At 48.2% G+C, this 22,974-nt stretch overlaps 1 protein-coding gene across 9 annotated transcripts in view; it reads right to left on the reverse strand.

The window, feature by feature from the left end:
- ARHGAP22 (Rho GTPase activating protein 22) overlaps nucleotides 1-22,974 on the reverse strand; it is a 203,929-nt gene that overhangs the window by 89,006 nt on the left and 91,949 nt on the right. For 5 of the 9 annotated variants that reach the window (XM_082407134.1, XM_082407132.1, XM_082407130.1 and 2 more), the window contains exon 3: nucleotides 16,128-16,215. In XM_082407134.1, the coding sequence (XP_082263260.1) occupies nucleotides 16,128-16,215 (88 nt within the window). Of the gene's footprint in view, nucleotides 1-316; nucleotides 4,936-9,777; nucleotides 10,031-14,191; nucleotides 14,268-16,127; nucleotides 16,216-22,974 lie in introns of those variants that run through there. The other 4 variants (XR_014248942.1, XR_014248943.1, XR_014248941.1 and 1 more) reach the window with 4 other exon arrangements.

Here is a 22,974-nt window from a genome sequence, read left to right on the forward strand (position 1 = left end):
CAACAAGAGAAGCCGTGATAGTGAGAGGTACGCGCACCGCGATGAAGAGTGGCCCCCGCTTGCCACAACTAGAGAAAGCCCTCGCACAGAAACGAAGACCCAACACAGCCATAAATAAATTAAATAAATAAATAAAGCATGACACAAATTAAGCAATGTGAATACCATCAAGCTTTAAAAAAAAAAAAAAAGAGGGGATATATGTATATGTATAGCTAATTCACCTTGCTGTATAGCAGAAAGTAACACAATATTGTAAAGCAACTGTACTCCAATTAAAAATAATAATAATTAAAAAAAAAAAGTGTGAAAACACGGTGGTGATATAGCCATCTCATTCCTTCCAGAAAACTTGGACTCTTTGTGCAAATTAGTCCGCACATTTCTCTTCTTCCCCAATTCTCCCCACAGATCCCCCTCTGCTGCATGCCAAAGGAGGGCACGATCTTTGCCAAGCCACTCAAAAATACAAAATAGAACCCACCACTACCGGCCACAAAAGGTCTCCTTAAGCACAGATCCCAGGATGCTGGGTGCTTACTCGTCTGGGATTTGCATCTCTAAGAGGGCCACTTAAGTGACCCTTCACAGAACAAAGAAGATCAGCTTCTCTCAATTTAAAAGAAAAGAAAAGAAAAGCTTCCGCGCTGCACATCTTTTCAGTGGAGGCTCCAGCGCGGTGGGCTGGTCTGGCAGCACTTTGTTCTGACACATCTGGTGAGTTGTTGTTCCCTCTCCAGCATCATTCCTAAGACAGTTATTTGTGGAGTGCCACTCAGTGCCAGACACGGGAAACCACAGACCAGAGCCCCCTGCCCGACGGCCCTTCTCAGCCCGGCGTGTGTGTGTGTGTGTGTGTGTGTGTGTGTGTTTGTGTGTGTGTGTGTGTGTGTGTGTGTGATGAGGACGGCTGCTCCTCTGCCAGCTCCAGGCCTTTCCTCTCAGAGGAAGGCTCCGCCCATGGCAGGTGTGCAGGTGTGTTCTGGGCCCCACCTGCTCCAGCTCTGCCCCAGAGCCGGTCAGGAAAGGCCTGGCTCTCTAGGATGCTGGGATTCTCGTCATTCCTGCCTGTGGGTGGGAGAGGCCCCTCACATGTCTGAGTGGCTATGATGTACCAGGCACCGCTGCATCCCACATCCCTGCCAAGGCCCATCAGGGTCATTACTGTCACCATCCAATGAGGCTCAGGAGATGAGGTGACTTTCTAAGGCATGCACACAGCCAGGAAGAAGCCAGTTCTTCCCGGGATCTCGGACTCCTGCGGCTCTGTTCTTCCCACTCGACCACAGGCAGCATTTGGAAGTGACCAGGTGGTGGTGCAGGTGGCGCAAATGACGGGCCATAGCTGGGGTAGCAGGCTGCTCAGAGGAAGGGGCTGTGTAAGAGGATGGGGGACCTTCCAGGGAGGAGGGGAGGAAGGTGAGCCAGGTCTTTGAGGTTTGGGGCCTTAAGAGTGTGAGCTGGATTCTCCAGGCCAGTGAAAGTCGGTCCTGCTGCCAGAGGCCCGTTGCTCTGGCCGCTTCACTACTAACTTCATGGCTGTACCAGTTTGCTAGGGCTGCTGTAACCAATCACCACAAACTGGCTGGCTTACAGCAACAGAAATGTGTTCTCTCAGAGTTCTGGAGGCTAGAAGTCTGAAATGGAGGTGCTGGCAGGGCCGTGCTCCTTCTGAAGGCTCTAGGGAAGGCTGTCCATGCCTCTTTACTAGTTCTGGCGTTGCGGGGAATCCTCGGCCTTCCTTGGCTTGTAGCTGCATCACTCCAATCTCTGCCTCCATCCTCACATGACCTCTCCCTTGAGTGTCTGTGTGTCCAAATTTCTTCTCATAAGGACACCAGTCATTAATTTAGGGCCCACCCTATTCCAGATGTCATCTTAACTAATTTTATCGGCAAAGACCCTATTTCCAAATAAGGTTACATTCTGAGACTGCCGGTGGTCGTGAATTTCGGGGGGACAATAACAACCTCCGTCCTTTCCCAGCCACAGCCTCCCCGGCTCTGTTTCCTCCAATGCAAGTCTGCAGAAAAGCATCAGGGACAGCTGTGCCCTCAGAACCCAGGAAAGTATCACTGACCTTGAGGAAATCTTCCAAATCTGGTGTTTTTTTGTTTTTTTTTTAGTGATTGTAGCCCCAGTTTTTAACATTCCGGTATTCCAGAATAATGTGCTTTTAAAACACAACAAACTACAGGTATCTTTGTGATATATTTTTTAAAAATTGGCATCATTTACACCTGGGGATATGCTTCAATAGACGTTTGGATCCGGTAAGGAAAAGTTGTTTAGAAAGTGATATTCTACTCCTCCATAATCCACAGTGGGGAAGTGAACCAAGGTGCCTCTATTGCAACATAAATCCTTATTCTGGTTCCAAGACTTTCCGAACCAGTGGCCTTCAAACACAACTGCTCCTAGCAACCCATCACCAGACCCGTGGGATCACCTACCCAGGAGGATGCTGCAGAAGATGAGACAAACTGGAAATGCTTTTTTTGAGATAAAACTAGAGCTCATGATTCATTAAAAGATGTAGCCCCTGCTAACCACAAAAAAGGAGTTAAAAAAGACCTCTAGCATATTGAATAAGAAAGAAGATTATTTGAAGGTAAAGCACTCAAAGGATAATATTAGATTGAAATTTAGTTTGGAACAATATCCTCAAAAATTTTATAGCAGCTAGAAAAAAGGGGCACCAAAATATGCTCGTGATTCAAAAATAACATCAAATAGTGTGATTTCAAGTGTTCATTATTATTAAAATTTTCTTTGTTTTATGGGGCTTGGTTTGTTATTGTTGAATAATATTTTATTAATTTCATCTGCTAATAATTTTTATTAGGAGGGTAATATTTTCAATGTTTATATTTCATAGGTTTATGTTTTCACTTAATGCTTTTCATATGTATGCAATTTCTATTTGAAATGTGTAAAATATTTAGCTTCACTGAATTTAACAATTTTATGTATTCTGTAGCCTTTTGGTGGAAAATATTGATAATTAATGCTGATATTTTAGAAATGCAGGGAATAAATACCTGCATTCATGTGTGTTATTTTGCTCTGGCAACTGCAATTACTAACATCTTACTTATCAGCTTCTGCTAACTATGTTCCAGGCCTGGGGATTAATGCTCCACATGGAGATGCTCTTATTGAGTCCATTTTACAGATGAAGAGACTGAAGTTTAAAGGGTAATGTGACTCGCTCAGGACCCCAGACCTGGGCAGAGACTGAGCCACAACTGAATCTCAGACAGTGTGACTCAACACCTCGCCCTTAACCACAGCCGCACAAGACAAATAAATGGGGGTGTCAAATGACTCGGCCAATACACAATAACTATCATTTTTCTAGCCATCTTTGATTTTGAGTTTTTAATTGCCTACACTAGAGCTCCCGGACTCAAACCCTTATAGAGAGATGAGACAGGTAAGTTGAACTGAGAAAGCAGGTGTCAGGGGCAGGAGGGGGCCTGGGATGGGGGCAATAGGGAGAGGTGGGGATTCTGGCCAACTGGAGGACACTCAAGCTCTGTCCAAAAGGGGCAGCTGTTACTGAGATCCTGTTAATTGTTTATATGGAGAAAGCAGGCCCAAATTCACCCTTATAGAAATCTACATTATCAATGGGTAAAGCCTTTTGCTTTTAAAAATATTTCATGAGCCAAACAAAATATGTCTTGCGGGCCAGAATCAGCCCATGGGCAATCAGCCCTGGTTTGCAGCTTGGCTTGCAGCCTGAGAACTAGACTCAATTTCTTGTCACTGTTTGCCTCTCTCTACCACCACTTTCAGCTCCCTTCCTGCTTTTGAGTTGCTGCTCTTTCATCGGTTTAATTTATCAAGCATCTTGAAGAGCACGGCACCAGTTTCTGCGCACACAGATGCAAGACCCTCCTCAGAAGCTCATAGTCCAGGGTTGGGTAGCACTGACATTGTTTCGCTTGGGAGCATGGCTTTGCATTCAACATGTACACAAATCGCTCAGGACTTATTGCTATAACCCAGATTCTGTTTCAGTAGTTCTGAGTGGTGCCTGAGAATCTGCATTTCCAACAAGCTCCCAGGTGATGCTGATGCAGCTGGTCCATGGACCACACCTGTGTACGAAGGACCTAGACTAAAGAACAGCCTTGTGTCTAAGTTCCTAAGCTGAAGGCTCCCCGCTGTACCTGGGCTTGGCTTCCCAGAGGTGACCTGGGTCATTCAACCCCCCACCCACTAATCCCCTGCCACATTCCTCCCCACATCCTAATTTATCTAGAGATTTAGTCTAGCTGAGATCACTCGTAAAGAATTTTATCTACATCTTTGTTCTGAGCTGGCACTGAGCATACCTCCTCCTGCACATCACCCTTTCCCATCCGGTATGCATATCTCTAGCTGAGGAATTTCTGTCTGCGCCCCTCTGTGTCTCAGAGCTGTGGTGCCCAGCACCCGCCTCGGCTCCTGTTGGCAGCCTAAGATGGGACCCTGGACGGGGACTCACCTGGATGGACCCCGATCTCCATCTGGTACTAGTCATGTGACTTTGGACAAGTTACCCCTCTGCGCCTCAGTTTCCAAATCTCTACAACAGGAGTGTAAGGTCCCATCACCTGGGAAGACTGAACCAATACACTGTAGGGTGCCCTTCCCACTTCTCTTTCTAAAAAGAAACTCAGCAGATGACTTTAAGAATCTCGTGTTGCTTGTGTCCTGTGGAAAATGTTAACATAGGGAATTTATTCCTATTGCTGTCCCAGGAACATGACCAGTTGCTCTTGAAGGAATCTAGCAGGTTTCCCCTGTGAGTGGTCTTTCATTCCATCAGTCAGCAAACATGTTCCTGTACCTGATCTGGGTCAGGGCGTGTGAGAGGCAGCCATACAGAAGGTGGGCAGACACGTGCACAGTCGCCATAGCTGCAGGAGTGCCACACACAGGTGTCTGCAAAGTCAGGAAATGTCAAGCTGTTAAACAGGGCATTTGCCAATTTTCAAATAATATTCTCAATGTTTTTTCATGTGAAACACCCCTAAGAAACAAGGGGCCCAGTGGTCAATCAATCAATAGACCACAGAATGGCCAGAAAGTCACAAAATTCTGAGAAAGTACTGTATTTGTTATACTTTTTAATATAAATAACTTGACCCATTGCCTTAAGTTTAGAGGCATTTTATCTGAAAAGGTATTTGGAGGTTGAAGAAAAACATATTGAGTATATTATTTGAAAAGGTTACTAACTACTCTTTAAAGATACATTGATCCTTTGTTTCTAGGTTTTGCAGACACCTTACTGTAATACTTTCTAAACTGTATAGAATACTTAACACAGACCAATATTGTCCTAAGATATAGGTGAATCATACCACAAAAACACTATGGGGTATGTACTTAAAAAAAAAGTTTTCTTTTGAAATAATTCTAGATTCACAGGAAGTTGCAAAGAATTGTACAGAGAGGCCCCATACACTCTTCACCCAGCCTCCCCCAATATTAGCATTTTATATAACTACAGCACAACATCAAAACCAGGAAACTGACCTTGTACGATCAATCCACAAAGCTGATTCAGATTCTGCCAGTTATACATGGACTGGGGTGTGTGTGTGTGTGTGTGTGTGTGTGCGTGTGTGCGTGTGTGTGTGTGTAATGAGGCAGGGGAGGGGTCTATGCAGTTTTATCACATGTGTAGCTACATGAAGCTATCACCACCATTAAGTTACTTAACTATATCATCAGAATAAGGCTCCCTCTGCTCCCCCTTTAGAGTCACATCCAACCCCTTCACCCCCATCCCTAACCCAAGATATAGATATACCCAAGGTATAGGTATACTTTAATTATTCTCATTTTATATATGAGGAAACTGAGGCACAGTGAAGTTAGCAATTGACCAAGGTCACGTAGCTAGTAAGTTCTGGGTCTGGTTTTTGAACTCTATCATTAAAAAGACTCATCGTAGGGAGGGGTTTGTGGGGAGCATGTGGGAGCGGAGTCTGGAAGGGCTTCCTAGATCACTGATCTTTGTCTTGAATAGAGAAAGAGCATCACGTTCAATGGGGGAGGGCTGGAACATCGGACCCCGTGGGAGTGGAACTGAGGGCTTGACAAGCCCTGCTCCCTGCAAAACTGAATCCAGGTTGTCACAGCTGCTAGCCTGGGCTTCCGTGACCCTGCAATGACCCAGTCATCTTCATCCCCAAACTTCTTCTCCCTGTCTGTCCTTTTTTATTTGCCCAGCAGCCTGGCAGTCATTTTGGACTCCACCTCCAGCACCCTGTCCCTCACCGGGTCTGGCCTTTCTGCCTCCCAGCCCTCCCCCATCCTCCCAGCCACTGCTTGGTTCCAACTTGTCAGTACCCAGTGCCTGTTGCTCTATTAAAGCAGCCCGCCCAACTGGTTTCGGGTCTCCCTTGTTACCGCCCACCCCAGTCCGGTCTTCTCATTGTTGCTAAATACGATCATAACTTTCCCCTGTTTAAGAACCTTCAGTGGCTCCTCATTGTCTATAAGACTGTCCAAATGCCAAGGCTCTTTGGGATCTAACTCACGGCGAATGGCTCAGAGTTAGCCAAGCTCCCTCATGCCCCAGGATACTGGCACAACTGTGCGTGTCTCCTCCCGTGCTCCTCATCTGGGCCAGACACTGAGCACCGGGCTGAAGCTGCAGGTGTGAATCAGACATGGACCCTGCCCCTGAGGAGACCTAAGTCTGATGAGAGAAACGTAACTGCCCCCAAAAGAGAAGAAGGTCAAAAACCAAGAGGTACTTTCAGTCATGCACGAAAGGTGCACAGAAGCAGGTGCGGCTCTGAATGAGGAGCCCTGGGGTGGGAGAAGGTGGGTCACCTGGCTGGGACGAGGATGACAGTGGCAAACCTGGAGTCTGGATCCACGCGCCTCCCCAAGCCAGGGCAGGACACTTCCTGGAGTCCCCGCAGGCCATGCAGGTGGCCCTCACTGTGCTGATCAGAAGGCCGTGGGTCAGGGGGTCAGGCAGAGTGTCACACTTGCCAAGGTGAGGCTGAGCCAGCGCACTGGGGTAAGGGCCGTGTTACGCACTCAGGAAGCCAGGCTGCCCTGGTGGTGGGCAGCCCTGGGTGGGCCGCTAAAGGCAATTTCTGATTGGCCGCTAAAGGCAATTTCTCATTCAAGAGAGGTGTCTTCAGTTTAATTACCTAACGGACCACAGCCTTGATTTGCAAGGATGCAGGCGCTGCCTCTCAGGGCAACATTCCCTGATGCCCTCTGGGGTGCCGGTAGTTCCATTTAAAGGCCCCTCTGCCTTAGCAGATTAGGATGTGGGAGAAGCGGAGACCTCAGCAAATGCAGGAGCATCTCTATTAACAGGCCCAAAGGGAGAAGACAGGGCAGCAGTGGCTTCGGGCCCAGGGCAAGGGATGGACGGGAAGAACACAGGGCTGGGCTACGATGGGTGGGGCACGCTCAGCCCCTGGAGAAGCCACATCCCTTCTGGGTGCCAAGTTTATGAATGGGATAAAGACACTGATAAGATGTGGACTGAATTCATTTATGACTGGAGGCTCTGAGGGCTAGTGAATTTGCAAGAAGAGATCAACAGGGGTGTTAGGCTGAGTTCACAGGCTGGAGTCTAGCGCAAGAGAACAGAAAGTCAGGTCCTGCGTTTACGTCCAGAAGCCCACAGTCAGGGCTGAAGGGCCTGCGACCAGGGCAGGTGCACAGGGCCCCTGCTCAGAAGGACCCTGCGTTAGGAATTCACTGCTCTCTGGTGGCTGTCTTGAGGTTGTCAACAATTTTGCCTTTAAATTTGTGTTTTGTAAGCGAACTCTGATGGGCCAGGGGAGCGTGTGCAAGGCCTTGGAACCTCAATTCTCCGGTGGTCCTGCCGCTGGCAGCCTCCTGCTTCCAGGGATGCTGAGCCACCCGCTGTCTCCTGGTGCCCCAGGCCAACGGCCCCCCTCCCCCCTCCCCCCAGTGACTGCTGCCACCCCCTTCCCCTAGTCTGGCAGAGGGCTGGGGTCAGGGCCACCAACCCAGCACAGTCTCAGGGTGGAGCACGGTGGTGACAGTCCCGGCCCTGGTTGACAGCACCAGTGCACAGGGTGGGGCATCGGGCTGCGGGAAAGGGAGATGCCTGGCTGGACTTCCTCGCCCAGGACGGGGCACAGCGCCGTGGTCCAGTGGCTGCCGAGAGGGAGACCGCAGCTGGTGGGCATGTGCGCTGCACCTCAGGGGACCCTGGGTGCCTGTGAGTGGTCTCCTCTCATCCCACGAGTATCTCTTCCACCCAAGGGATTGAGCCATATAAACAGCAAATAGAAAACCCCGTGCCTGGTCTGTCCCTAGGCTCCCACAAAGAATAGCTACACCTGTTCCCGTGTCACAGTGCTTCATGAGGCCGTCAAGCCCCTTGGTGCCCTCTTCCCACCACAGTGGAGCAGCTCAGCCTCGTTCGCATAAGGCCCTCGTAGCACAGTGCCGGGATCATCACCTCCTTTATTCCAGACTCATGTCTCCATGAACACAGCCTCTGGGCTCCTTGCTCCTGTAGCTGCCCCTCCACTGTACTCAGGACCAAGTACCTAATTTGTGGGGCCCAGTGCAAAATAAAAACGCAGCACTCCGTCTTCAAAAAGCAGGGGAAAAGCACCATCAAAGCCATCAGATATAAAATTTCCCCTTTCTTCCGTGAGCTCCCTTTCAATCTGTCCAAGTGTGGTCCCAGGCCAGCAGCGCAGCGTCACCTGGGAGCGCATGAGAAATGCAGGTCCTCTGGCCCCATCCCAGACCCTGGAATCCGTAACTTTGGGGATGAGCCCAGCATTCTAGGTTTTGACAAGTGCTCCAGGGGATTCTGATACACAGGAAAACTTGAGAACAACTGCTGGAGAGCTGGGATTTGTTTGTTTTGAAAGCCATAAACTAAAGAAATTTGAAATCTTATTTGAAGTTTGCTTGTATACGGTAGATTAAAGAGGAGTTGAAAGAAAGGGAGAGAGGGAGGGAGAGAGAGGAAGAGGAGAGAAGGAGGGAGGGAGAGAGAGAGGAGAGAGGAAGGAGGGAGGGAGGGAGGAAGGGGAGAGAGAGAATGGGCTGGTGGAGAGCAGAGGAGTGCTCTCTGCACGTCCACATATCTTATAGTTCACTTGATGTTCACAGCCTTCTTGCCAAGTAGGTAGTTTTATTTCTATTATCAGATGATGAAAATGAGACTCAGAGAATGTAAGTTATTGGCCCAAGTTCTTGCCATTGGTGAGTGGTGGAACTAAAATGTGAATCTTGGTGTCTGACTTCAAAACCTAGGCTTTTCCCCCAGTTGCTCCTCCTCCTTCCTCCCTCCCCTTCATTTTAGGAGCACCTGTTGAGCACCTATTCTGTGTCAGGCATTGCACCCAGTCGCCTCCTCATCCGCGCCTGCGCTGTGCAGTACGGCTCCACCACACGCATGTGGCTGCTGAGAACTTGAAATGCAGCTGGTGTAACTGGGCAAGGGGATTGTCAATTTCATTACAAGCGCGGCTCACTTTATATTTCTATTGAACAGGGCGGCTCTAGAACATGATTTTGGCCAAAGGAATGAACTGCAACCTCCTCTTCAAGGGCATCTACTTCCAGAGACATCAGTGGGAGTTTCCTGTACCTGGTCCTGTGTTTTGTTAAGAAAAGTGAGGTTAAGACGGTAGGGCCAGACCACAAAGCAGGGAAGTTCCAGAAACCACTCCTGTATTTGCTGATTCTCCCACCCTCAGGGGTGGGGAGCGCTTGTGAACTGCTCATCTAATTTCATTTCTAGTCATTACCCATCGTCTGGCGCTCTGCAGGCAAACTCAGCAGGGCCACCCGGGGTCAGGCTGATAGGCTGGCTGGCTGGTACCAGGTGCCGAGATAGGCTGAGATCGGCATCCTGCTCAGGAGGCGGCTAATGAGATGAGCGATGCGCTGGGGATGTCAGGAGCACCGTATCAGTCTACTTCCACAGAGTAATCTGTGTGTGCTGGCTTCGCTTCAAGGTCAGGCCTCACAGATAGCAGGCAGCAGTTCTCCTATCTGCTTCAAGCTGCAGGCAGATAAGGACAGGCAGCTGTAAGCTCAATGCCCGAGAGAGGCTTCAAAGATCCAGTGTAGCCATAAGAAACTGCTGGAACCCGTTCTCGCAGGGGAAGCTTGGTTATGGAAGGCCATTCTACTAGAGCAGGTGGACACCTCGGAGGCCCTCTTATCCTGCAGTTGGAGAAACCAAGGAAATCTGATCTGGTTTCCCCAGCAAGTTAGAGATTGAGCTGGGTCTGGGACCCACTTAGACCCCAAAAGCATATGCATGATCAGGGCCCCCTTGCCAAAAACTTGGTGCATGAGCTTGGAACTGCACAGGAGGAATCAGAGCTCCGCTTTAAGTGGCCTGGCTTCTGAGTTGCCTCCCCGACGGTGAGCGCTTTGGCAGGGCAGGGTGGTCTCCTCTGTGGACGTTGGCTGGGGCGAGGGTCAGGGCAGAGCATGGCCAGTGGTAACGAGGAGTGGCAGCTTACCTCCTCATCTCCTGCCGGGTCCTTGCAATCCCCCCATCATTACATTAGTGGTTTTCCTAACACACAGTTCTGGTTTTAACCATCCCTCCTGCCTGCTGAAGAAGTGCAGTGGCTAAAGTCCAAGCCTCTTTGTCCAGCACCCAAGGCCCTTCGTGACCTGGCCCCCGCCCACCTTTCCTCCTTGGTCCTCTACACCACGAGTCTCCCCCACAGAATCCTTCTCCAGGCCTCTGTGCCTTTGTGTACTCTATCCCCCCATCATTTGGGGATGACCTTCTCTTGTTTGCTCAGCTGGGTCATTTTCACTTCCCTGTCAAGGTTTAGCTTGGGTGAACTCTTCCCTAACCACCCAGGCGAGCCATCCTCACCCTCTGCTCTGGGCTCTCAGCCCAGGGGACACCCCTTTTGGGGCACTCATCACACAGTATGAGGACTGATAACTTACAGGTGATAGCTAAGCGGGAACTGTGTTGCTGTTATTAATAATAATGATAAACAGACAGACTGCAGAGAGGAGGGAAGAATAGAAAAATATTGGCATCTACACTGAGCCAGGCACTAGGCTCCCCCTGCAACCTCACCAAACCCAAGGCACTTGGCTTTATTATCTCCAAATTAGAAGTGATGAGACAGAGGCACGGGGACATTGAGTGACTTGTCCAAAGCCAAGCAGGCCCTGGGTGGCAGGGTTGGGCTCTTGTCCAGTCCTCCCTGACTTTGGAGAGGACAGTCTGGAACACTGGTCAGAGCTAGCTGCTGCACGGTCACACGTGCCCTGCTGGAAGAGGGCAGAAAACAGGCGCAAACAGGGACATGGCACGTGCGCTCAGCCTCCCCACTCTCTCCCCTGGAACCTTCCTTTCTGCGTGCAGATGTCTGCCCCTAGGGAACAGCGGCATCGCTGGCAAGCCTGGGTACACTCCACTGTCTCCCCAACTTCCATGGAGTGCCATTGCTCGCTTTGCTCGTACCAATGCCTGGCTGGAGCTGAAAACCCAAGGCCTCAAAGCCATCCCTGCCCAGGCCTATTGCCCGCAAGATGCCCACCTGGTGTCTGGGGAGTGGGTGGGGATCCCAAGCAACACGGTAGAAGGAGGCAGCAGGGGGCTCTGTGGGAGAGCAGGGCACCTGCCAGACCTTCTAAACTGGGCAGTTTCCCCACCAGAGCCTCCAGCACTTTATCTTGAGAAACGTGGTCTGCGGGGCCCAAAGCAGACAGGCGCTCTGCGATGGGAACTGGGTCCAGATGTCAGAGCCTCCGTGATACCCTCCGTGTCCTCCTCCTGCTCCAGAAGACAGCACTTTCCCGCTCTGAGATTCCGGGCGGCCATTCGTGTTTCACCCAGGTTATCCTCAGCCCCACACGCTGGGGCCCTCGCACTCCAGGAGGAAATGCTACCGGGAAAGGCACTCGGACCTGGGACTCCGGTGTGGATTTGCAGAAAGAGCCACGGTCAGTGTGGACACTTGGTCCCTAAAGAAACAGCCATGGACTGTGTCTGATGCAGGGCACCTCCTCTCCCTTCCCTGGAAGCACCTGAGTTCCTCTGGGGGGTCCTTGTGCCTACTATGTGAACCTTTGTGGGCGGGCCTGTCCAGGCACTGGAGTGGACAGGCCTTTCCTCACCACCCCAGTGTCACCAGTGGCGGGCACATGGCTCAAACACAGCCACCTCAGACCCTGAGCCATCGACGCAGCCGGGACTGAAGAGCCTGTGGGATTCGGCCTTCCCCGCACAGAGCACCTACCACTCTCTCTGTTCCTGGCTCGGGGTCCCTGAGCAGCCCCGCCGCCTGCCCCTTCCACACGCATCTCTCCAGCTTCCCATGGGCTGATTCTGTGTGGCCCCATAGCCTCTGGTCATTTCCCCCTTTGTCTGCATTTGCCAGAGCTGGCTTCTGCCACCTGCAATCGGGGACTCTGGAAAGACATGCCCAGCAATGGAGAAGCCGTGATGGACCAGCCGTCACTCGCCAGCACGACTTAGGGCTCCCGTCTGAATGCCTGTAGTCAGTGGACCTGCCTCCCTGTGGTAGCATCATGGCAATACTAGAATAAGGATGTTAGCAAAATGACTTATATGGATCACCTAACTTGACCCACCAAATATAAGCACAAGTTGTGGGTTTAGCAACTTTTTGTCCAGGGCGCCAAAGCAGGCCTCTCCACCCCTTACCCCATCCTTGTAGATTCGGAGGAAGGCCTAAGCTTGCCTGTGCCCAGATGCCTGCAGTGCCAAGCAGTGATGGTCTGGGAGGCCAAGAGGATCAAGTCTGCAAGGGGCAGACAGCTTTCAAAGGGCCGGGAGGGGCGGGGTTTGTCAGGCAACTGCCAGGCTAGAGAAGAGGCCCAAGTGGGAAGGAGACCGAGGGTCCTCGAATCCCAGCCCCTTCTGGGGCCTGGCTCCTTCCGGCCTGACCCAGGAACCAGCCTCAGACTATTGGTGGATGCGGGGCTCTGAGGCTAGAACTGGCTCAAGCCGCAGCCCCACTATTTAGTGACCATTGGAGCCCATCAAGAATCAGAGGTATAGGGCTTTCCTGGTGGCACAGTGGTTGAGAATCTGCCTGCCAATGCAGGGGACACGGGTTCGAGCCCTGGTCTGGGAAGATCCCACATGCTGCGGAGCAACTGGGCCTGTGAGCCACAATTACTGAGCCTGCGCGTCTGGAGCCTGTGCTCCGCAACAAGAGAGGCCGCGATAGTGAGAGGCCCACGCACCGCAATGAAGAGTGGCCCCCGCTTGCCACAACTACAGAAAGCCCTCGCACAGAAACAAAGACCCAACACAGCCATAAATAAATAAATAAATAAATTTTAAAATGCTCCACATCAAAAAAAAAAAAATCTTAAAAAAAATAAAGAATCAGAGGTATGGCCGGGCTGAGATGGTTGCGGGCTGGCTGGAGGACACGCGTGGCCTGTCATGGAATTGGCATATCTCTCCACTAGATGGCACTCACAGTATAATTTTCCTCATATTTTAAATTCTATCTTGATGAAAAATTGTGATTTTTTTTATACTGTTGAAGAGCACGAATAGAACTATAACTTAAAATTCATGTAACTGATCTCATGCATTATCATTCTTGGGTTTCTATCACATGTCCAAGAGTTGTCAAGTTTCCCTCCCTCTGAGGTATTGGGTGTGGCAGACATGCACTGCAGCTTGGCTTTCCTGGGCCAGAAAGATGCATCCAATGGAGGCGATTGAGTCCTTCCTTTCAGCACTTCCTAAAGGCTGCCTGGGGCTCCGCACCGCCTACCACCTGACCTGCTTTCCCTGAGTGGTCTCACAGCTCCCCTCCACCCCCGCCCCCGGCATTCAGGAGCAGCTGCACATTCAAAGGCAAGAGGGCGGCGCTTGGAACCTGCATACATTTGGTGCTTCGACACTGCTGTGCTTGGGAAAAAGGGGTGTGAGGAGCCTTTCCTTCTATAACTGTGTCCTGAGACCTCTCGGGCCCATGTAAGAAAAATGCCCAAAAAAAAAAAAAAAAAAAAAAAATGCCAGACCTGTACCAGGTGCCTGTGTTGAAGGGCAGCATAAGTGTGTGGCTTTGGAAGTCAGACTGCCCAGGTACAAGCCCTGACCCTACTGCCATTCAGCTGTGTGTCCTTGGGCAAGTCACCAATCCTTTCTAACCCCCAGTGTCCTTTTTTATAAAATAGGCATGGAAGTACCCCTTACCTTAGAGGGATGTTTTGAGTACTGTGGTAGCAGAATAATGGCCCCACAAAGATGTCCACGTCCTAAGCCCTGGAACCTGTGAATATGTTACCTTATGTGGCAAATCGGTCTTCCCCACAGTCAAAGAAATTCCTGTAAATAGCTCTGACCCAGATAAAGAGCACGCGCACTGGTGATCATTCCCATCCGATCCCTGGGGGCACATGTCCTGTGCCTTTCGGACTTCATGGTGGTGCGTGCTGACCTCCACCTTTTGGCTCTGGCCTCACCTCGCTCCTCCCCAACTCCCAGGCCCAGGTCCCCGGTCCCTCCCCCAGCCTTCCTTCCATGTGTCCAGCTCCCCCTCCCCTACATGGCAGGGCCCTGCCTACCTCACTCCCCTCCTTCATTTCTTCTCTACCTTCTTGGCAGAAACCTTTACTCCTGTTCCATAATCAACCAAGCCTCTATTTTCCACTCCATACCCTGGGATCCCTCTGTTGCCACCTTCTAATGTGTCCTTTCAGCATCAAGATTCTTGCAGTAGATGAAATACCCAAATGAAACCACGGTACTTGAATTCTGCATATGCGGCAGGCAGTTGGGAGGGTCTCCCTGCACTTCACCTGCAGCCTGTACCTCCTGGAGTTCCCAGTATGGACAGAGCAAAGATGAACACACCCTGCCCCAGGCTTGGATTCGCTCACTCCTGCTCCCAGTGGGCCATAGCTTGCTGGCCTGAGCCTGGGCTGATGCGTCCCATGGTGTACAGCCCATAGCCAGGTCACTTCGTCAGAGGGGTTGGGTGGCTCTGCCGCTCTGAGACTGTAAACTTACTGGCTCACAGACCCCACTGAGGCCCTAGCACACTCGGTCCACAGCCACCACTTCCCAGAAGGAAGTCTAAATTCGGAAGGCACATGATAGGGTGTGATGACTAGCTGCCTGTAGCCTCTGCTCTTGGTGCCCTTCCCAGACCCCTGGGCACTCACCGTTCCCATCCACACTGGCAGCCTCTTTCCTCAAGCACCTGCGACTCTGCCTGAAGGCCTTCTCTGAAGGTAGGGAGCTTGGCCAAGCGCAGGGCAGGCCAGAAATGCCACAGTCAGTCTCCCAGGGAGCAGCTCTCAGTTAATGGCCGGTGGGAGTTGGTGGGTAAACACCCAGCCCCCTCACTCCTTGGGTGAGACACTTCTGAGTCGGTTCATTGGAACTGAGCCCCGGGTACCCACAGTGGCACCAGCTTATCCTGCTGGCTCTCCTCCCTTCCTGCTCCCTTCCTCGTGCTTTTTGGGGATCACCTCAGGATAAACTGCTCAGATCCTTGCCTGAGGCTCTGCATCAAGGGGAGTTCAAGCTTAGTAAAATACCACCTCACCAGCCAGCCCTTCTGTAAACAGACTGACTCATTTGCAAGACACATTTACTTAGTTCAATAAGAATCACATTTTAAAACTGGGAACTTTAAAAACCTGTTTTGTAACTGCTAACATGATGGCGGTTCTTTGAGTTAAATTATTTCCCTTCCTCCCACCACATTGCAATGCTTTGTTCTGGGATTCATGATAGAGTTTATTTTAATGCTCTGAACCTGTGCTAGTGGTTTTCCCTGGACTTATTTGCATGTGACCCAGATACTGTGTTTGGACCTTCACTCTAAGGTGTCCCCATGGATTGGTTACCTCCCTTGTTTTATTTTGAATTTAAAAATCCACACTTTCCTCTCACCAGAAGCTAATTACCTAGATAATTGATTGGATTTTCTAAATTCCCCCCAAATGTGCAATATCCTCTAGATTTGGCCCAAATTTCTGAATTGTGCTTGGAGACAGTGCTGGCGTTCCCACAGAGAGGAGTGTTGCAAAGGTGGCCCTTCCCAGGCCAGAGGTGCAGTGACACCGCCAGCGGGGCCACCAGGGCCAGCGCCAGCACAGAGCTGAAGGGTGCTCAGGCCTACCTGGGCTGATCTCAAAGAGGTGCTTTCCCGGGTCCTCAGGGCCAGGAAGAAGTTCAGTCACCTGGGTCCCTTGTAGAGAAATAAAGCCCTAAATAGAGAGACAAACACAAACACGAGAGCATGAGATGGCTGGGAAAGGGCTTCTGTGGTCAGGGCTCTGGGAAGCAGAAGGTGGAGCCGCGGGTCAGAGTCCCAGCCCTCCAGGACCTGGATGTGCAGGCTGGGTGCCGGGAGGAGCGCAGGCCTCCTCTCCATGGCAGGGACTGAGCACAGATGAGGCCTTGCGTGGGGTCCCCGCTCCAGTGGGGCGACACTACCTTCTGACACCTTTGGAGGAGCTCTGCCCACAGAGGACTGCCCAGGGTTGTCATTCTCCTGGTTAAGGCACGGTAAGCCCAAGTCAGGAGCAGGGAGGAAGGCTCCATTATGTGGCGGGGGTTGGGGGGAATGTGCCCATCTGCAGGCTTTCTGGGGCAGGAGAGTCAGGGAGAGGAAGGTTTCTTGTACGTAACTGTCCAGGCGGTGACATGGGGGAAAGGATGCACAGATCTGTGTGAGCCCAGTTTTGCCCCCTCCTGGCTGGGTGGGATTTCATCTCTTTACCTGTTACGTGGGAGTCAGCTACCACGAAGAAGGTAGCATACCTACGGTCTAACTGCCTGGGTTCAAATCCTGGCTCACCTACTTACTGCCTGTGTGACCTCAGGCAAAGTATTTAACCTCTCTGTGCAACTTCCCAATTTCCTTATCTGTGAAATAGGAATAATAATAGTCCTTTGTGGGGCTGTTGTGAGCATTAAGTGAATTAGTACTTGGGAAGCCCTCAGAGCAGTACCTGGCATAGTGAAAGCTGTTTATTTGCTAAATAAACCCCAGCTATTACTGTATGTCAGGGCTCCACACTGGGTGGGGGAACAGCATCCCTGCGTCTGCACTTGCCCAGGTGACTGGCGCGGTCACCTGCTGTATCCACATGGTAGCCTCCAGTTCCCACCCCCATGTGTACTCATGGAGCGCTATTCTTTCCACTCCCATCTTTTCCAGGCAATTCCTGGCTTTCAAGGGGACTGGAGGCTCCACGTGGCTGCTGGAGCCTTGTGCTGCACGGACACATGGAGATGCCTTTTCTCATTTAAGCACCGTAAAGGCAGAACGGTGTCTTTACCTACGGATGCTTGCTTTAGAGAAATTATAGCAATAAACCAGAGAACCAGATGGTAATCGGTGTAACTGAACTAACGGTTTCTTTCTAGGGAACCTAGGGCTAGCGGGAATCAATCAGGGCTGCAACCCCAGGATGGGGAAACGTGTTCGTTACGGGATGTGGATGAGATCCATCACCGGCTAACGGGAAGGGTCTCTGGTGTTTGCTGTTTCAGTAACTGTCTCTGAGTACTTCTGAGCACTTTGGGTTTTTTTTCCCTCTATGCCTCAATATCTGTCATCCATAAAATGGGAGTAACAATATTGACACTGACATTACTTTCTACTCCAGCTAAATGGAAGAGCAGTAATAACCCTTATTTACAGAACTTGTACTATATTCCTGGCTCTTTGTCTAAACTATTGGATCTAATCTTTCTAGAGGCCCCACAGGGGCGAGTACTACTATTCCTATCGTCTTGGACAAGCAGATGAAGGTCAGAGAGGTGAAGCAACCAGCCTCCTTGCCCCACTGCTGGCAAGGGCAAGCTGGGATGTGCACTACGGGGGTGTCTGATGATGGAGCACTTTCCCTCCTATATTTGTGACAGAAGCTGCCGGCTGACTTTGTGTGCAAGAAGCTGCCCTGGAGAGCCAGGCTGTGCCTTTGGGACCCACTGCTCATCACTCACTCAGAAGAATCCCAGTGTGGCCCCCATTACTGCAAGGGGCCCTCAGAACTGGCTTTTGGTCGCCCAGATCCCTCCTGCTTCCCAAGGGTTAAGAGCACGGCTTTGATCCCAGCATTTTGCTCAGGCACTTGGGGGTGGAGGGCTGGGAGCGGGGAAGAAAAGGGGAGGGGAGAGGAAGGGGCAGGAGAGCAGAGGGAGTCTGCTTTCCCATTTCCGGTATGTCATTTGTTAAGGCTGTGATGAAAGACACGTAGGAGTCAGTATGAAGCCTCCAGCTGAAACCCTCGGGCTAGGTCTCAACCTTGAGAGGGCATGAGAGTCACCCCAGGGCTTGTTAAAACAGGGTACCGTGGATGGAGTTAGAGTCTGTCATACAGAGTGAAGTAAGTCAGAAAGAGAAAAACAAATACCATATGCTAACACATATATATGGAATCTAAGGAAAAAAAAAAAAGGTCATGAAGAACCTAGTGGCAAGACGGGAATAAAGACACAGACCTACTAGAGAATGGACTTGAGGATACGGGGAGGGGGAGGGGTGAGATGTGACAGGGTGAGAGAGTGGCATGGACATATATACACTACCAAATGTAAAATAGATAGCTAGTGGGAAGCAGCCACATAGCACAGGGAGATCAGCTTGGTGCTTTGTGACCACCTAGAGGGGTGGGATAGGGAGGGTGGGAGGGAGGGAGATGCAAGAGGGAAGAGATATGGGAACATATGTATATGTATAACTGATTCACTTTGTTATAAAGCAGAAACTAACACACCATTGTAAAGCAATTATACTCCAATGAAGATGTTTTAAAAAAAAAAAAAAAACAACACAGAGTACCAAGTTTGGTGGTCTTGCAGTAAATGTTTAACAACAGGCTCTCCAAAAAAAATAAGGCAAGCTGATTTGTAGTGTTTGCCAACTTCTGTGATATAAATACCCTCCATGGCTGATTTCATGTCATCATTGAATGTGGCACTGGGAAGAAATGCACCGCAGTGTTCCTGCCACATGGATACCATAGGGGTCAACAGGCTCTAGAACATAGATAGTAGTAAATGAAATCAAACAATTAGGGGGTGATACATTTTGAGGACTGATTATCTTTATTTTTTTTTAATGTATTTTATTGAAGTATAGTTGATTTACAATATTGTGTTAGTTTCAGGTGTTCAGCAAAGTGATTCAGTTATATATATGTGTGTGTGTTTATATACATATTCTTTTTCGTATTATTTTCCATTATGGTTTATGACAAGATATTGAATATAGTTCCCTGTGCTATACAGTAGGACCTTGTTTATCCATTAATTACCTTTGTTTTTAATATAATTTATTTAATTGTAGGTCTGTATGATTTAATTTCTAATAATGGAAATGTTTAGCAACTGGCTGGTAAGCATAGCACTAATAGAACTACCCCTGGGGTTTCTGACTCAGTAAGTCTGGAGAAAGAAGAAGAATCTGGGGATTTCTCTGCCGGTCCAATGGTTAGGACTCGGCACTTTCACTGCCGTGGCCCGGGTTCAATCCCTGGTTGGGGAACTAAGATCCCACAAGCCGAGCAATGTGGCCGAAAAAAAAAAAAGGAGAAACAAAAAAGGAGAATCTGCATTTCTAACCAGCTTTCTGATGCTGCTGGCCCCCAGGGATACACTTTGACAACCATTCTCTAAGGGCACTTAGAGTAAGTAGCCAAAGGAAGGTGCCTTTTCCATAAGCTTACTCAGCACATGTTTCCTCAAGTGTAAAATAAGGATAATAACAGTATCTACCTCATGAGGCTGTTGTGAGGGTTAAAATGATCCGATATTTTCCTGCTGGCCTTGGAGAGCCAGGTTTTGGTTGAGCTGCTGTGCCTTGGACACATGCAGTTCCGAAGGACAAGGAGTACCTCCAGCCACTCAGATAGTGCCCTGGACTAGAGGGGTCCGGGATTTCCCTGAGGAGCCCAAAGTGAGTGTTAGCGCTTTGGAGGGGGCGGCTGGTCTCCTTCCTGCAGGGCCTGGGAAGGGATCAGACACACCATTTGCACCTACAACTGCACAGATGGGCAGCTGGGTGCAGAAAGAGATCGTGCAAACTCCAGTCACACGACAGCTTCCCACAAAGTTTAGTCCCCTCTCCCCCTCCCACTGTGTCTGAGCTTATGTGCTCTGTTTTGCTATTTACTCAGGCTGCATATCCAGGTTTGTCCTGAGAGGCTGCCAATGACTTCATTCATCTCTAGCTTCACACCAGTGCAAGTCCACTGGTGTAAGGGAGTAATGGTCAAAGGATGTGCTATTCTGTCCGTGTGTAACCGGGCTCCACTCCAGGCCTGCTGCTGGCTCACCATAGCTCCCTCTCCAACCCTTGTGAATGTACCAGCTTGAGAGGGTCTGTAGGTAGCCAGTGGAGGCCCCAGACAAAAACTCCAGAAACTCCTTCTCTCAGAGAGCAACCTCTGGGAAAAGGATAAGGCACATGCAACAGAAGGGCCTTTGGGAGAGAGTATATTTCTTATATTAGTGTCAGCTTAGATGGTTTATTCAAAATCCATCATTTCTACAGCATAATAAATACAAACTCCAGGAACACTGCAGGTGGAGGGGAAGCAGCCCGGTGATTAGCCTTGCTCCCTCTCATTTGTCTAAACCCAGCAATGGGGCACCTAGGATGTGGTACAACCTTCAGGGACTGGTGAAGATGCTCAGAATTCAGAAAGCTTCCCATGTCAGATTCTGAATGTCTTAGTTATCTATTGCGACATAAAAAATTACCCTAAAACTTGGTAGCTAAAAACAACAATAAACCTTTATTCTCTTACACTGTTTCTGTAGACCAGGAAATTTGGAGTGGCTTAGCTGGGTGTTTCTAGCTTGGGGTCTTTTATGAAATGACAGTCAAGGTGTTGGGTGGAACTATAGACATCTGAAAATCTGACTGAGGCCAGAGGATATGGTGACTCCCTCAATGGCGGATGTAAAAAAAAAGTCTCAAATCTACATTCTAGAGATGAAAAGTACAATGTGCAAATAAAAAATACAATGAATGGGATTAACAGCAGATTCAATGTTGCAGATGAAAAGACTAGAGAACTTGAAAATATAGTCATAGAAACTACTCAAAATGAAACAAAGAGAAAAGAGAAGTAAAAAGAATGAACAGAGCATCAGTGAGATGTGGGATAACTTCAAGCAGTGTAATTTACATGTAATTCGAGTCTCTGGAAAAGGAAGGGGGAACTGAAAAATATTTGTGAAGAAATTATAGCTGAAACTTTTCCAAATTTATGAACAGTATAAACTCACAGATCCAAGAAGTGCAATGAGCCCCAAGCATAAGAAATATAAAGAAAAGTAAGTATATGAAGGCATAATCAAATGGCTCAAACCCAGTCATGAAAAGAAACTCTTAAAAGCAGCCAGAGGTAAATGATACAATATGTACAGAGGCGCAAACGTGAGGACGACAGCAAATTCTTATCAGAAACAATGTAAGTTAAGAAATCAGTGGAACAACATCTTTAAAGGTATTGAAAGGAAAATCTGTCAACCTCTTATTCTGAATCCAGTGAAAGTATTCCTCAAAAATAAAGGCTAAGTAAAGACCTTTTAAGATACACAAAACAAATAGGAAATAATGCATCATTAGCAGACTCATACTACAAGAATTGTTAAAGACAATTAGGCAGAAAGAAAATGATATTAGACAGAAAAAAGGAAAGGAATGAAGATTAATGGAGCAATAGAAAGTAGATGATTATAGTAAAAAAAAGTTCATTATCTATTTATCAATAATTGAGAAAACAAGTAGACAAAAAAATCAGTAAGGATATAAATGACCTGAAAAAACACTATCAACCAATTTGACCTAATTGCTGCCTTCCTCAACAGTAGAATATACATCTTTTCAAATGTCCATGAAACTTTTACTAAGATGGCCATAAACGTCTTAAAAAAATGGAAAAAAATTCAAATACAACATATGTTCTCTGACCACAATGGAATTAAGTTAGAAATCAATAACAGAAAAATTTCTGGAAAAATTTCTGGAAAATCCCCAAATATTTGGAAACCAATTAATGCATTTCTAAATAACCCATACATCAAAGAAAAAAATCAAAAAGGAAAATTAGAAAGTGCTTTGAACTGGATAAAAATGAAAACACAACATATAAAATACAGAGGAGTAGTTAGGGGGTAAATTATAGCACTAAATGTTGATATCAGAAAAGAAGAAAGGTTTCAATCAATGACCTCAGCTTCTACCTTAAGAAATGACACAAAGAAGAGCAAATTAAACCCAATGTAAAAGAATGAAAAAATAAAGATCAGAGTGGCTATAAATAAAATGAAAAATAAAAAAAATAATAAAGCCAATGAAACTAAAAGCTAGTTCTTTGAGAAGATCAATAAAATTGATAAGTCTCTAGCAAGATTAATCAGGATAAAGAGAGAAGATAAATTGTCAATATCTGGAATGAGAGAGGTGACCTCACTACAGATTCTTCAGATATTAAAAAGATAATAAGGTAATGTTAAGAAAAATATTATGTTAATAAATTTGGAAATTTAGATGATATGGATAAAAGAAGACAAACTACTGAAGCTCAGTCAAGAAGAAATAGTTAAATAGCCCTATATCTAGTAAAGAAATGGAATTTGTAGCTAAAAACCTTCCTACAAGGAAAACTCCAAACTCAGATGATTTCACTGGTGAATTTTACCAAATATTTAAGGAAGAAATAACACCAATACTACACAAACTCTTTTTGAAAACTGAAAAAAAGGCATGGTTTCCAGTGCATTTTATGAGGCCAACATTACTGTGATATAGAACAGCCAAAGACATTATAAGAAAAGGACACTGTAAACCAATATTGCTCAGGAACAAAAATTCTCAGCAAAATTTTAGCAAATCAAATTCAACAGTATATAGAAAGGAAAATAATGACCAACTAGGGTTTATCCCAAGTATGCAAAGTTGGTTTAACAAACCAAAATCAATCAATGTAATTCACCATATTTAT

This window comes from Balaenoptera borealis (assembly GCF_965194805.1).
Source record: "Balaenoptera borealis genome assembly, chromosome: 10".
Taxonomy (NCBI): domain Eukaryota; kingdom Metazoa; phylum Chordata; class Mammalia; order Artiodactyla; family Balaenopteridae; genus Balaenoptera; species Balaenoptera borealis.